Raw genomic sequence first — 12,923 nt, 5'->3', positions numbered from 1 at the left:
AGAGTGGGGGGGGTGTATGGGAGGATAGGTGGGAGGGGCAGGGGATAGAGGGCCACCCCAGGGGAATATCTGGGCTGCAGAAACCTTTCCCCCAGGACCCACGCACACTTTGCATTCCTTCCTCCCACTTCAGAGCACCCACCAGGAGTGGAAAGCTGGCTCTGTCACACCCCCCTCCCTTTTCCTTCCCTGACCCAGGGTTTTGGGCACCCTCAGGCTGTGTTGCCTGGTTGGGAGTAGGGAGCCGTGGGGCCTAGTTTTCAGGGTTCTATAGCTGAGCTGCCACGGTAACTGGGGGAAATAAACACTCCGGGTTTCACAGTCCAAGTTCTGCGATGATGTCATCCTAGCTCTAGCCTGCTGGGTCCTGTGGCTGGCTGCACCCCAGACGGCCTCAGCTGCTCAAGCCAGAGGCTCCACTTCCTTCCCAACCCCCATGCAGCCTCCAGAGTGGGGGAGAGAGTGGACACAGGGCCTGGTGGGGGGCATCTGGGACAGGCTTCATACAGGCCTAGCTCCTCGCTGACCACTTGGACCCCTCCTGGGCCGCAGCCATGAAACTGCCCAAGGGGGCCAGGAACTCGGTGTTCTATGGGCAGCACCCGGAGGAAGAAGTTCAGGTGCCCTCGTGGCAGGAGATAAAGCAGAGCCCCGTGATCATGGCAATGATCAGAGGTGAGAGCAAGCCCCTGCCCTGAGCTTGGCCTCTCCCCTCTGCAGGCCCCCGAAGGTAGCCCAGCTGCAGAGCTCCTCAGGACTCTCCTCCATGCCCACAGACATCCATACCTTTAAGCTTAACCCGAGAGGCAGTATTGGCTGCGGGGAATTGTCAGGGGGCTAGGGGTGGGAGGGAGCATGGCGTATGAAGTGAGGCCAGTTCTGGGAAAAAGGGAGTCAAAGGAACATTTAGCTCACTCGCAGCTGGCCGGCCTCACGTGTCTCAAATCTTACTCTCAACTGAAAGCAAACTAATTCTTACTACATTGTTAATGACTGATTGTTGGTCTACGTGGGAGGTGGTTTAGTACGTGATTTTATATTTGGGGTTCTGTTGGCTGATTGTCTCAGGGTTTTCACATTACCAGGCTTGCGTGACTTTGGGTGAACTATTTCTAAGTCTCAATTTTCTCATCTGTAAGATGGGAAACACAATACCATTAGCGTTACGGAGCTGTTAGGAGGCTTAGCTGAAATAATCGGTGTAAAACACTTCGCTGCGGTGCTTGGTGCAGAGTAAGTTCTCGGTTAATTGTGACTCTTATCTTTTGTATCACACATTGCCCGCCTAAGGTACACTGGGAGCATTGTCTGGGAGCATTGTCTTTCCCTAAGGAAGCTCGATGGTGGGGTTTGTGGCAGTGTGGGTCGGCGGAGCAAGGACCCTGGTGTTCTCATGGCACACTGCCTTTGGGGCATCCCCTGCCTCTCACCAGTGGGTCGAGGCTGAGGGCTGCCCTGTCCATCCTTGCAGGTCCGGGCCCTGCCAAGTACCTCCGGCCGTCCTGCACGGGCTACTTAGACCATGACATCTCCATGTTCCAGGAGCCGGCCTGTACTCTGCATGCCAGGCACTCGGAGAAGCGTACGTGCTCGCCATGCCCGTGCCAGTCAGCCCTTCAGCCCTTCAGGCTTAGGGTTATTATTGTTGGATGTTTGGGGCAGCAGTGAGGGGCAGGGAGCCACTGTCCATAGCCAGGGGACCCTGGGAACCGAGGTCACCCTGAAGAGGACACCCAGGAGGCCCACTGGGGCCAGAAGGAAGCCAGCAGGGCTGCTCAGGTGGTGCATCCCTCCATAGGCCACTCTGCGGGTGGCTCCCAGCTGGGCCCTGAAGGGAGCTAGAGGGGCCACGGGCACTGTCCAGACGCCTGAGTCTTCTCTCTGTCTTATCTCGGGCCGGGGCCCTTTAGCTCTGGCTGCTGTGGGTTCACTTGCCACAGAAGCTGGGCAGAAATAGCTGGGGAGTGGGGGAACTGGTGGGAATGGTGGCTCCCCAGTGGCTTAGAACCAGCTGGAAGGGCAAGAGCAGGAAGCCACAGAAGAGCTCTGGCTGCCGGTCAAGGCCAGAGAGAGGAGAGCATGTGCGGGGGCGTCGAGGGGTGTACCCGGGGCGCTGAGATCTAGAGGCCAGCTGGGTCCCTCCCTGGCGTGCTGTGGCCTCCTCAGCAGGGAAGCCCCTGCCCTGGGCTGGGCCCCTTCTTAGTACTAACAATAGCCCCCGTGCCAGTTATGCCCTTTGGCACCAGTCCCTGATGGGGGCTGACCACGCTGCCGAGCAGCTGTTCTCCGATCTATTTCTCTGAGCAAGCTCTTGAGGCTGGTAGGCCACTCGTTAAAAGCCCCATTTTGCAGATGAAGAAATCAAGGTTGGGAAACACCCAGGAGTCCAGGGAATCAGAAGGGAGCCCTCACTTCTCTACTGGGCCAGGGGATCTCACAGGGAGGCAGTCGCGGCTCACCCGAGGGTGGCCTCTGGGGCTGACCGCGCCTCTCTGGCTGCCCTGCAGGGATCATGGACATTTGCAGCTCTGGGCCTTGCTGTTTCTTGGATCCCAAAATAACTCGGTTTGGAATGTCCAGCTGCCCGCAAGTCCCCATGGAGGAGCGCATCTCTAACCTGCGTGAGACGGGATAGGAGGGGGACGTGGGGGTTGGGAAGATGGGGAATGGGGGCCGCCCTTAGCACCTGAGCAGGGACAAAGGGTTTTGACTCCCCTTTGCCAGGTGTGTCTTTTGACCCTGGCATTTTCCTGCAATGTTTCATCAAGACACTGATGTCACCATGTCTGTGTCATCACAGTGCTTACGTCTTAAAGCCGACGTTACACGTATATGTCACTGGGTAGATGTTATGATAAAACTGTCACGGGGCTCCTGTTGCATCAGGGATATCGTCATGCTAACGAGCTCACAGACTAGTGATTTCAGGATGCTTTCTGGGGGCCGTCACGGGGATGCTAACAGGATGCGGACATTCCAAGGGTGACGTTCTGATGACACTTGTGATTTCATATTATGATAACAGCGTCAGTCCTCACGTCAGGGTGGCCAAGGTCCCTTCCCCTGCCCACAGCCCTATGCAGGGGCGGTGGTGTCCTTGCCTGACGACAAAGGGGCTATAGGAAAGTCACATCAGGCTACCCAAGACCCTCGCCTCTCCACCATCAGCTGGACACCAGGAGACAGCCTGGCTCCCACCTGAAACCCTCCCCTCCATTCATCCACTTGCAGGCCTGAGCCCCAACCCAGCCTCCTGCCATTACTACTTGGAGAAGATCCACCCACCTGGGGAACGCAGGGCTCCCCAGTATGCCTTCGGCCACCGGTGCCCATACAGAGTGCTGGACCCCAATCCAGCCCCCAACCAGTACCAGCTGCCCCTCTTGTTGGGGCCCAGCAACCCTGTCAGCCGAGCTGCTCCTTGCTATAGTCTTTCCTCGGAGCACAAGAGCTGGTTCTACAAGGAGAACGTGGCAGGGGGCCCTGGGCCAGCTGCGTACTCCCGGCCCGAGCCCTCTGTCTACCAGAACCGCAGCCCCACGTACAGCATGGCCAAGCAATTTGCATACCCCATGGACCGCACGCCTCGGCCCGGCCCTGGCTCCCACAACGCCCAGCAGGTGACTGTGCACAAGCCCTGCGCCCCCGCTTTCTCCATGGGCATCAAGCACTCACCCCACCTGTGCCCGCTGGTCATTGACATTCAGGACTAGGGCCCTCCCGCTGCCTGCACCCGCCCCTCCCCGCAGAAGGTATTTTTCTATATTGAACTGAGCAGCTCGCTAAGGTCTCACGTAGCAGAGCCGGTGTGTCTAGCGCACAGAAGGCATCAGATAAATGTTTTCACTTATTTAATTTTTCATTTTGCAAACACGGCTGCTTCCTTTGGGGCCTGCCCTGGGTGGTGAGGGGCCGGGGTGCTGGGAGGCATTGCAGGGGTCTCTGTGCGGGGGCAGGTCTGTTCCGGCTCACCAGGGGAGGCGGCCACATGTCCTCCGAGGAGCCCTGGGAGGGACCCGGACGGCTGTGTGCGGGCCCGAACTCTGCTGCTGCTCTGCTCTGTGGCCCTGTGCAGCTCCCGTCCCAGCCCTTCGGACAATGAGGGGGAAGCATCGGTCTGGAAGGTGCCACTCCACAGCGGGGTGACTCTGATCCCTGACAGTGGTCCCGGCCCAGGACCGGAGCAGGGCAGAGGAGGGAGGTGTCGCCTGGTTGGGGTTGGGGGTGGAGGGAGATTTTCCAGGCAGAGGGACACAAGAGGACAAGTGGAGACAGTGTGGGAGGGAGGCTATTCTTGGTCCGCAGAGATGGGAGCAAGGACATGCAGGGGGGTCCACAGCATGCGGGGTGGGGCCTGGGGAGGCTGGCCAGCAGGGGGACCAGGGGCCAGGTCCTGGGCGGCTGGAGGGCGCTCTGGCTTCGCCTCAGCCTGATGCGGTTGGACAGGATGCATTCTTCTCAGGATGCTTTGGGCAGTGAGAGAGGCCTGGGCAGGATGAGCAGAGCGGGGGCTGCGCTCCGCCCGGGAGGAGGCCAAGAGGCTGAGCAGACCGCTGGGAGTGGGGTCTGCACGCCCCCCACCCCCACCCCTAAGCTTGCCAGACGCAGCCTCTTCCTGCGGCGCCTGTAGCAGGAGAGAAGGGGCCGCGGCAGCCAGGAGGGGGCGGTGTTGCCTCACCCATGGGTCCAGGCCTGGCCCACCCGCCCCGCCCCACCCCTTCCAGCTCCGAGGCTTGGGGCAGGCAGGTGCCTGCTGGGGAGGCTGGGGTCCACTTGAGCAAGATTCAGGTTTTCATCGAAAAACAAAAACTGCAGAACCAACTGTGGATGGAAGAGATCAGAGACTATCTTCGGAATATTAAAACCACAGTCACAACCCTGAGTATCTTTAAAGGGGGTTTGTAGGAAAGCCCACGGGGTCCATACCTGACTCTGGGTGCAGAAATCCTCTCCACCCGCACCCCGCAATAGGCCCCAGGCCTGGGGTATGGCGTGTGTCCTGTCCTGTCGTTTCCGATCCTGATCCTAGGCAAGGCTGCTCTGGGCAGGCTCCGGAGAGAGCGAGTGAGCCTGGGGACCCATCTGTCTTGCAGCAGATTAGAAAGATGTCATTTTGCCGACAATGCCATTTATCAAGGCGGCTGCAAAAATTAGGGATGCTTGGCTGAAAGTACCGGGTGGGGGTGGGGGCCGGCAGGTGGCAGCGGCTGCTGCTCTCCGGTGTTACCGGGTCAGGTAAGCTACAGGCCAACCTCTGAATGGGGCTTTTGGGACTTAGTGCCAATCCTATTCCAAGGCTCTCCATTGGAAAAATGAGGAAACCGGGGCCCAGAGCCAGGGAAAGGATGAATGGCCTGTCTCCAAATCAAGGCCGAGGCTCGGTGTGTGAGCAGGCCCAGGGCTCGGGGTGTGGCTAGAGTCAGGGCCCGGTCCGGGACAGACAGGCTCAGTCTGCCACCAGACCCGGGCAGGGCCTGCATATCAGCCTCGAAGCTAGAATTGACCCCTGGTCTGTGATCCCAAGGGAAGGAGAGGAAGCTGGAGGACTCAGAATGAGCCTTTGGAGGATGAAGATGTTTGGAAGAGAGACGGCCCCGCCAGGAAGTGGATGAGGCCTCTGGGGAAGATGGATGGGCCTTTTCTTGTGCCTCAGCCCACAGAATGACAAGGTCATTTAGCTTGAGATCGACCTTCGGTAAAGCAGTCCCCATGTCCAGTGGTGACGGGGCAGGTGACTGGCAGGAGGCTGGTGGGCATGGCCTCCGGGCCTGGCTGAGGGCTGACCATAGCCCTTCTGACTCGCGGCCGAGGCAGCTCACTTGGTCTGCGGTCTGAATTCCTGTAGACTTTGGAGCTGGCACGCGAGTCACACAGACACCGTCCTTCACTCAGTCGATAAACGTTTGCTGAGCTCCTGCCCCATACCTGGCCTTGGCCGCACCTGCGGGCTCCAGAGGCGGTGGAGGCCCAGCCGTGCCCTCTAGGTGTTCAGACAGTGGCTCGGTGGGAGGAGGACAAGCAGCTCTCTCCAACCCTGAGCAGACTCTGGACGGCCGCTGAGGGTCCGTGAATGGTGGGGTGCCCACCAGAGCTCCCCCCTTCTCTCCAGGGGCAGCAGAAGCCTGGCCTCCACGGGTCACCCCTGCTGGGCAAGGTGGTAAGGTCGCAGTCACGTGGCTCTCCTGGACAAGCTGGGCGGCCCTGTTCTGCGCGGGCATACGCATGCATGCAGACACCACACCTCACTCTTGATACGTAACGGCTGATACTGGACACACTCAAACACAGGCCTTATGTCGCACTCACCTGGAGAGACGGACACAGATGCGTTGCACATGTGCAGACACCACCCCACACACTTGTACACCTTTTACCACCACACCCCCCCTCCAGGTGCCTCTTTATCCCCCCGTCCACTCAGGCTCACTCATGCCCCCTCCCCTGGAGAAAGAACCTAAACGATGAGAATACCCTCCTCCTCTTCTGTCTGCACCCTGACGTACAGGTGCAGAGGGGTGGGCTGGGCTGTGGAGAGGACGCTGGGTGGTCTCCGTACTCAGGAAGCATCAGGACGTGAGCTGGGGGTCAGCCGTCCAATCGGGGGTCCTGCCTCTGGACGGGGTGCATTTGGGGGTGGGCCCCCAGCCATGAAGACAAGCCACATCCCTTGTCTGCCTTCAGCCTCAGAGATGCCCGCTGCAGGGGCCGCCGGGGACGGCAGGGCTGGTCTAGGCACCGCCACCCTCGGCAGTTCTGTTGCTGGTCCCTGGCTGGGGTGCAGGGGGCACCTATCCCCATGGATCCCCGGCGCCGGGCAGAAGCTGCATCTCTGAGCCCACAGCAGGCAGGGCGCGTGCTGGGTCCCCTTGTACGGCGTGTCCCCCGCTGAGTCCCTCTGCCTCCCTCTGGTCCTCTTCTCGCCTCTTGCTCCCTCTTGCTCCGCCAGCCGCTCGGCCCTGTTCAGCCTCTAGAATAAAGGCCGACATTTCCAATTCCCCCCCAAATACCAGAGCAGTTCTGGGAGGCCTGACAAGAGGAGGATTGTGTGCAAGTGCGTGGCCCGCGGGTGGGCGTGGGCGCGGGCCACTGTCCTCTGTTTCTTTGGTCCGTCTGTCTGTCCGGAGAGAGGGGCACGTGCTTCCCTGAAGGGGAGGAACAGAGACAAAAGGGAAAGAAAAAAATCTGTCATCACTGTAAACCCAGGATGGGGAGGGAGGGGGTCACAGGAGGAGGCGGGCTGGGGAAGAGCAGGGAAGGAGAGAAGGGGGAGAGAAGCTGTGAGCCTGTGAGCAGGGGAGAGCAGCGGCTGCCATCCGGGCGGGGGGGGGGGGGGGGGGGGGGGGGGGGGGCCGTGGGGGCGTGGGGGCACCAGGCTGGGCTGCGGGGGGGGGGGGCGGCGGATGGAGAGACTGAGGGTGTGGGGGGTGCTCCGGGAGGAAGACCTGTGTATGGCAGGGGTGCAGGCGGGGGCGGGGGGAGCCCCCCCCCCCCCCCCCCCGCAGCAAGGGTCTTCCGAGCATCCGGCCCCTGCAGGCTATAAGGTAGCTGCTCCTGGGGAGCGTGGAACCCCCGATACGAAGCAGGTCACCGCTGCCCCTGCACCAGGCACCTGTAGAGCCGAGAGTCCAAGCATGTGGGCTGCCCACCCAGGGCCCCCCAGCAGGGCCCCCCAGCAGGGCCTGGAGCCAGGACTCCAGCCCGTCTGCTCTTCCCGAGGCCTCCGTGGGGCACTGGCCGCTGGGAACGAGGGCCGGAAACTTGGCTCTGCCATGACCTTGGGACCTTGGGACCTTGGGACCTTGGGACCTCTCGACCTCAGTTTCCCCGTCTGAAAAGTGCAGAGAACTCGGGCTGGCCTGGGGGCTGGGGGAGGACCCAGCGTCTGGCCAGGGGCGGCTGCCAGCTCTGGCTCCCGGAGGAGCTGAGGGTGCGGAGGGGGCATTCCTGGGCCGGGCCTGGGAGGCTCCAAGGCGGCGGCTCCCAGTCCCCTCCCTGCTGGGCCCAGTGGCAAGATTTGGGTAATGCGGGGATGAGCCTGAGGAGGGTCAGGGTGGAAGGTGCCTCTGGCAGGTGCCTGGAGAGGGGAGGGGCTTGGCCTCAGGGCACCCAGGGAGGAAGCTTGGGCTGGTATTGGCTTTGGGGCAGGGGGCTTCCCTTCAGCCCTGTGCTGCTCAGGGAGCTCCCAAGCGGCCTTAGGGCAAGAGAGGTGGACTCTGAACCCTCTGCTTGAAGCCGCCTCCTCCAGGGAGCCTTTTAGGATTTCTTCCAGCAAGGAGCAGCCCCACTCTCACGGCGCGGCCCTGTATTCATCCTCTCCTTGTTCCTTTGGCTTTAACCTGCCCTCAACTGCTCCCTCTCCTAGCAAATCAGGCAGTGGGATCCCTTACGTCCTCAGGGATGATGGAGGGCCATCCTCACCCCCCAGGGAGCACCTGCGAGGGGCCCAGCTCTGTCCTGGGACTCTTCCTGCATCAAATCACTTGAACCTCACGACAACCCCAGAAAGTCAGGATTACTTTTGAGCCCATTTTTCAGGACAGGAAGCACAAAGAGGTTGTGACTTCCAGACACAAAGTAGGGGGAGAGGGATCCAAACCCAAGTCCGTCCACTCTCTAGAGAACAAAAAGTATTTGGGAGATGAAAAGTATCCTTGTGGCGCCGTGAACATCAGCTATGACCCTCACTGATGTGACCAGTCCAGGGCCTCGAGGGGTCGGGTTTCAGCCACTTCCCGAGTCACCGTTGCTGCCGTGTGGTTTTGGGCAAGCGGACATGGACCTCAGGCTCATTCGCGGGGTGTGTGTGTGTGTGTGTGTGTGTGTGTGTGCGCGTGCGCACGCTACATTCAGAGTCCCTTCTGGAGTCGGGCGTGTCCAGCCTTGGGCCCTGGGATGCATCTATCTTGAAGGGCACAGGAAAGGGGTGAGTCAGGGGCAGGTCTGCAAAGGTGGAGCCCGTCAGGTGCACGTCCTCCTGGGGGGTCAGTGTGTGAAAAGGCGTGCGCCAGGAGAGCAGGAGAGGGGACAGGTCCGGGCCAGGTGTGGGGGACAGGCTGGCCCTTGGGCCTGGGAGCCTTCCCCTCTGCTGCCTGCCACGGAGGGGAGTTTTTCTTGGCAGGAAACAGCCTCATCCATCAGAGGCAATGGGGGGCTGACAGCGGCCACTCCCTGCTGGCCAGGCTTGCGGCAGACTCATAAATCCCAGTCCAGGCTGCGCCGTAAATTCCTGTGATTCACGCCCGGCCTCGGAGGACAGAGACATTCGGGGCTGCGGGACAGGCTGCTCTTCCCCGAGCAGAACAGGGGGATCCCTGAATCACCGGCCTGGCGGGTGCAGAGAGCCCTCCCCTGGTCCCACAGAATGTGGCTGCTGGGCCCCCTGGGACATCTCGGGCCCCTCCCGAGTCATCTCTGCTTGGACCCTGGCTACGTCCACCTTCAATCTGGGGCACCCCCGTGCCCTAGCCTGATCTGGCCTGAATCACCCGAGGGGACACAGCTGTGGACATTGTGTCCTTTGAGGTCTTTGGGGGCCTGTGGCCAGGAGGGAGCATCCAACTTCCCCCTTGGCAACTTCTCCTGCCACTCCATGGGACAGTCTGTCGCGGTGATGACGAGGACAATAGTGGGAACCAGGGGTCACTCTGTGTATTTCTTGTTCTGAGAGGCCTGGGGCCTTGAACCCACTGCCTGAGGGAGATGGAAGGGTCTCAGAGAACCTCTGACCCAGGGCAGCAGTCATTTGGCAGCTTCCTAGGACTCTTATCACACTCAGGTGCCAGTCTTTACTCTCACTTACTTAATGTTTTTCTTGAAACTGGCTCACTTTAAAATTCAAATGTGTGAGGGACGCCTGGGTGGCTCAGCAGTTGGGCACCTGCTTGCCGTCAGCCCAGGGCGTGATCCCCGGGTCCCGGGATCGAGTCCTGCTTTGGGCTCCCTGCATGGAGCCTGTTTCTCCCTCTGCCTGTGTCTCTGCCTCTCTCTGTGTCTCCCATGAATAAATAAGTAAAATCATTAAAAAAATTTAAATGTATATTTTATTTTATTTTTTTTTTTAATTTTTTTTTTTATTTATGATAGTCACACACACACAGAGAGGAGAGAGAGAGGCAGAGACACAGGCAGAGGGAGAAGCAGGCTCCATGCCGGGAGCCCGACGTGGGATTCGATCCCGGGTCTCCAGGATCGTGCCCTGGGCCAAAGGCAGGCGCCAAACCGCTGCGCCACCCAGGGATCCCTAAATGTATATTTTAGCCTTGTCTTAAGCAATATTTGTGAAGCCAGGGGTCCAGTGTGCTAGTCAAACACACACACACACACGCAGATGTGGGAATATATGCACGGACACACATGGTGAAAACAGCAGGTGCACATCTCTGTGTACTAGCGGAGAGTCCTGGGTCTCACCGGCGACCGTTCTCTGAGACGGCCGCGCTGGGATTACCATCCAGCCCACTTGACTCCCAGCCTAGTGCTCATTTTGCAGAAGTATTGTTCAAAAAGACACGTTTGTCACAAGCTTGTTTGTGAAGGGAATAACCGGCCGGGATGGGGAGGCCTTCTTTTCCCCAGAAGAACATTTGCCTCCCCAAGGGCCGTCTGGAGATGGTGCCCTAGTGCAGAGGGGTATGTTGAAAGGTGGGCTTGCTGGCAGCAGGCCGATGGGCGGGCAGACGGGCATCCTGGGTGCCCTGGGGGGACTAGGTGCTGGCTCCCCTCTCCGTTTGCCTTTCTTCGTGGCACTCGGGGCTCCTGCAGCATCTTCAGGGCTGCGGAGAGGTGGAGAAAGGGGCCCCAGGGGAGGGAGAGAGCAGGACGCTGGCAGCAGCCTTCCCTGGGGAGCTGCTTACCGAGGCGATGATTAGTGCCGCCACCAGCTCTCAGGCCGGCAAGGAAGGTGGCCTCATTAGCCAGCGCCTTCCCCTGCACAACCTCCGGCTTCCTACCTTCGGGCTCCTGCCACCTGTGCTGCCACTGCTGCTGCAACCACCGTCGTCACCCCAGAGATGCAGCACAACAGTCCTTGCTGGGGACGAGGCTGCTGGCTCCCGGGGAGACAGGAAGGAGATGTGTGTGGGGCGGCCAGCGTGCATGTACACGGCACCCACACTCATGTACACACAAGCACACAGACACTGTCATCCACCGGTGCACACGTACCGTTAGATGTGCAGCCTAGGTGCACGCCCATGCACACACGCAAGCAGGACGCAGGGACGTACATGTCTATATCCAGACAGACTCTTGCGCTGAAGCAAACTGCCCGGGTGCATTGCACAAGCACACAGATTCGACAGCGAGGTGTACGCACACCTGGGCTCAAGTGCCTGAGGACACACGACGCATGCATGCAGATGCCTGGATGGAACGTGGACACTCACCCATGCGTGTGTCCACGTGGGCATCCTGGCATGTGTCTCCAGACTCAGAAGTGCAGGTGAGATCGGTGCAGCCCAGACATGTGGATGAGCCAGCAGAGCAGAACCGCAGAAGCACGAGGCAGCGACGGCACAGGCCTGGGCGTTCCGCAGACTCCCTGGCGCGCGGGGCTCCCACCCGCACACATACGTGCCACAGGGCGCCAGTGTGAGGTTCTTCTTGGAAGCTTCCGAGGCTGGAGGCGCTGGGCTGCTTAATTCCCTGGGGGAGGCGAGAAGACAGTTGCTGAGGACACATTTAATTAATTCTTAGCGTTCCTGACAGAAAGAGAGAGGGAGGAGAAGAGGGAGAGAGGCATGGGTGGATGGACAGACAGACAGACGGATGCCGAGAGAGGGAAGAGAAGGGTCAGCGGGCAGGAGTAGGAGCAGGGCAAGTTCTCAGGGCCCGGGGACCACATCGCTCAGCCCTGACCCCAAAACCGGATGGGCCCTTCCAGGTCAGAGGGTTGGGTCAATGTAGGACCGTCCTTACAGGGCCCCTGGCGCAGCTCTGGGGGTGGGGGACTCACCCCGTGTCTCACTGGCTTCTGCTGAGTGGAAATCTGCTCCTGGAGCCTCCCGACTTGGGCCCCACCTGCGTTGCACGGGCCGTGGCGGGGAGCCGGGGGCCAGGGGGCTCTGTTTTCTCAGGGTCAGCATGGAGGGACACCGGGACAGCCACCCCTACCCCATGCCTGATCTCAGCCCCAAGACCAAATCAGGGAGACACGGGTGGACAAAGACGGGGAGTCGGGGGGCAAAGAGGACGTGAGCGGGAGACGGGGTTGGGCGCAGGCGGGAGACGAGATCTGGAGGCCAAAGCTGAAAGAGACGGAGTGGGGGACTGCGACAGAGCCAGTGAGAGCCGGACGGTCCTGGAGACCCAGAGAGGACTCTAGGGGAGCAGGCCAGAGGAGGCCCACGAAGATCTGGGGACTGGGGGAGATGGCCCAACTCCCCACTTAGCTTGGTTGGGAGGACGTCAGTGCGTCTGGGGACGCAGAGGGAGGACTCCTGGCCTGGAGAGGAGGCTGCGTGACCTGCTGGGCCCCCAATCCCCCCCTCCCCAGCCTTGGCTCCTGGTCCGTGAGGTGGGGGGTGGGGACTGACCCTGTCTCCTGGTCAGTCCCAAGGCTGCAAGGGGAAGCCGGCCTGCGCTTGTTCCCCCTGCTTCCCCCTGGCTTGGGGGCCTATGGGGCTGGAGGTGGGGGCTCTGCGGGCCTCTGGGTGCAGGCTCCCCTGGGAGCCCCCGCTCTGGCCAGCTGGGTGGGGAGGACCGTCTCCTCGGGGCTGCTGCAATGTGCTGCAGCCCCGCAGCGCTGAGTGATGGAGCGTTTGCCCTGAATATTGAAAATGCATAAATATCCATTTCCAGGCACCGAGGCGGATATAAATACAGAGTGGGGGGTGCGCAGCCCTCGGCGGTCATTTACCATCCCTGCCTCTCCCGGTGGCGCGGGCACTTACGCTCGGCCATCAGGACTCTCTGAGATGGCTTTA

At 60.6% G+C, this 12,923-nt stretch overlaps 1 protein-coding gene and 1 long non-coding RNA gene across 2 annotated transcripts; one reads left to right on the top strand and one right to left on the bottom strand.

The window, feature by feature from the left end:
* Positions 1–451: 451 nt before the first annotated feature.
* On the top strand, positions 452–3,713 carry CIMAP1C (ciliary microtubule associated protein 1C). The gene is made up of 4 exons (XM_025995497.2): positions 452–675; positions 1,472–1,582; positions 2,508–2,621; positions 3,232–3,713. The coding sequence occupies exons 1-4, from the start codon at positions 555–557 to the stop codon at positions 3,711–3,713; spliced, it is 828 nt and encodes a 275-aa protein (XP_025851282.2). The 5' UTR covers positions 452–554.
* A 123-nt stretch (positions 3,714–3,836) lies between these two features.
* On the bottom strand, positions 3,837–11,499 carry LOC140597456 (uncharacterized). The gene is made up of 3 exons (XR_011999282.1): positions 11,385–11,499; positions 6,472–7,142; positions 3,837–6,306 (listed from the first exon to the last, which is right to left on the bottom strand). It is a non-coding gene; the product is annotated as an uncharacterized lncRNA (long non-coding RNA).
* Between the last annotated feature and the right edge of the window lie 1,424 nt (positions 11,500–12,923).

The sequence above is a fragment of the Vulpes vulpes genome, unplaced genomic scaffold (genome assembly GCF_048418805.1).
Source record: "Vulpes vulpes isolate BD-2025 unplaced genomic scaffold, VulVul3 u000000678, whole genome shotgun sequence".
Lineage (NCBI taxonomy): Eukaryota > Metazoa > Chordata > Mammalia > Carnivora > Canidae > Vulpes > Vulpes vulpes.
The sequence above is the reverse complement of the archived record's forward strand: the minus strand, read 5'-3'. Positions and strand labels throughout refer to the sequence as shown.

Coding starts and splice junctions, on each gene's coding strand:
- CIMAP1C (XM_025995497.2), top strand. CDS start 555: ATGAAACTGCCCAAGGGGGCCAGGAACTCGGTGTTCTATGGGCAGCAC. Junction 1,583..2,507: donor TGCCAGGCACTCGGAGAAGC/GTACGTGCTCGC, acceptor GCTGCCCTGCAG/GGATCATGGACATTTGCAGC. Junction 2,622..3,231: donor GGAGCGCATCTCTAACCTGC/GTGAGACGGGAT, acceptor ATCCACTTGCAG/GCCTGAGCCCCAACCCAGCC.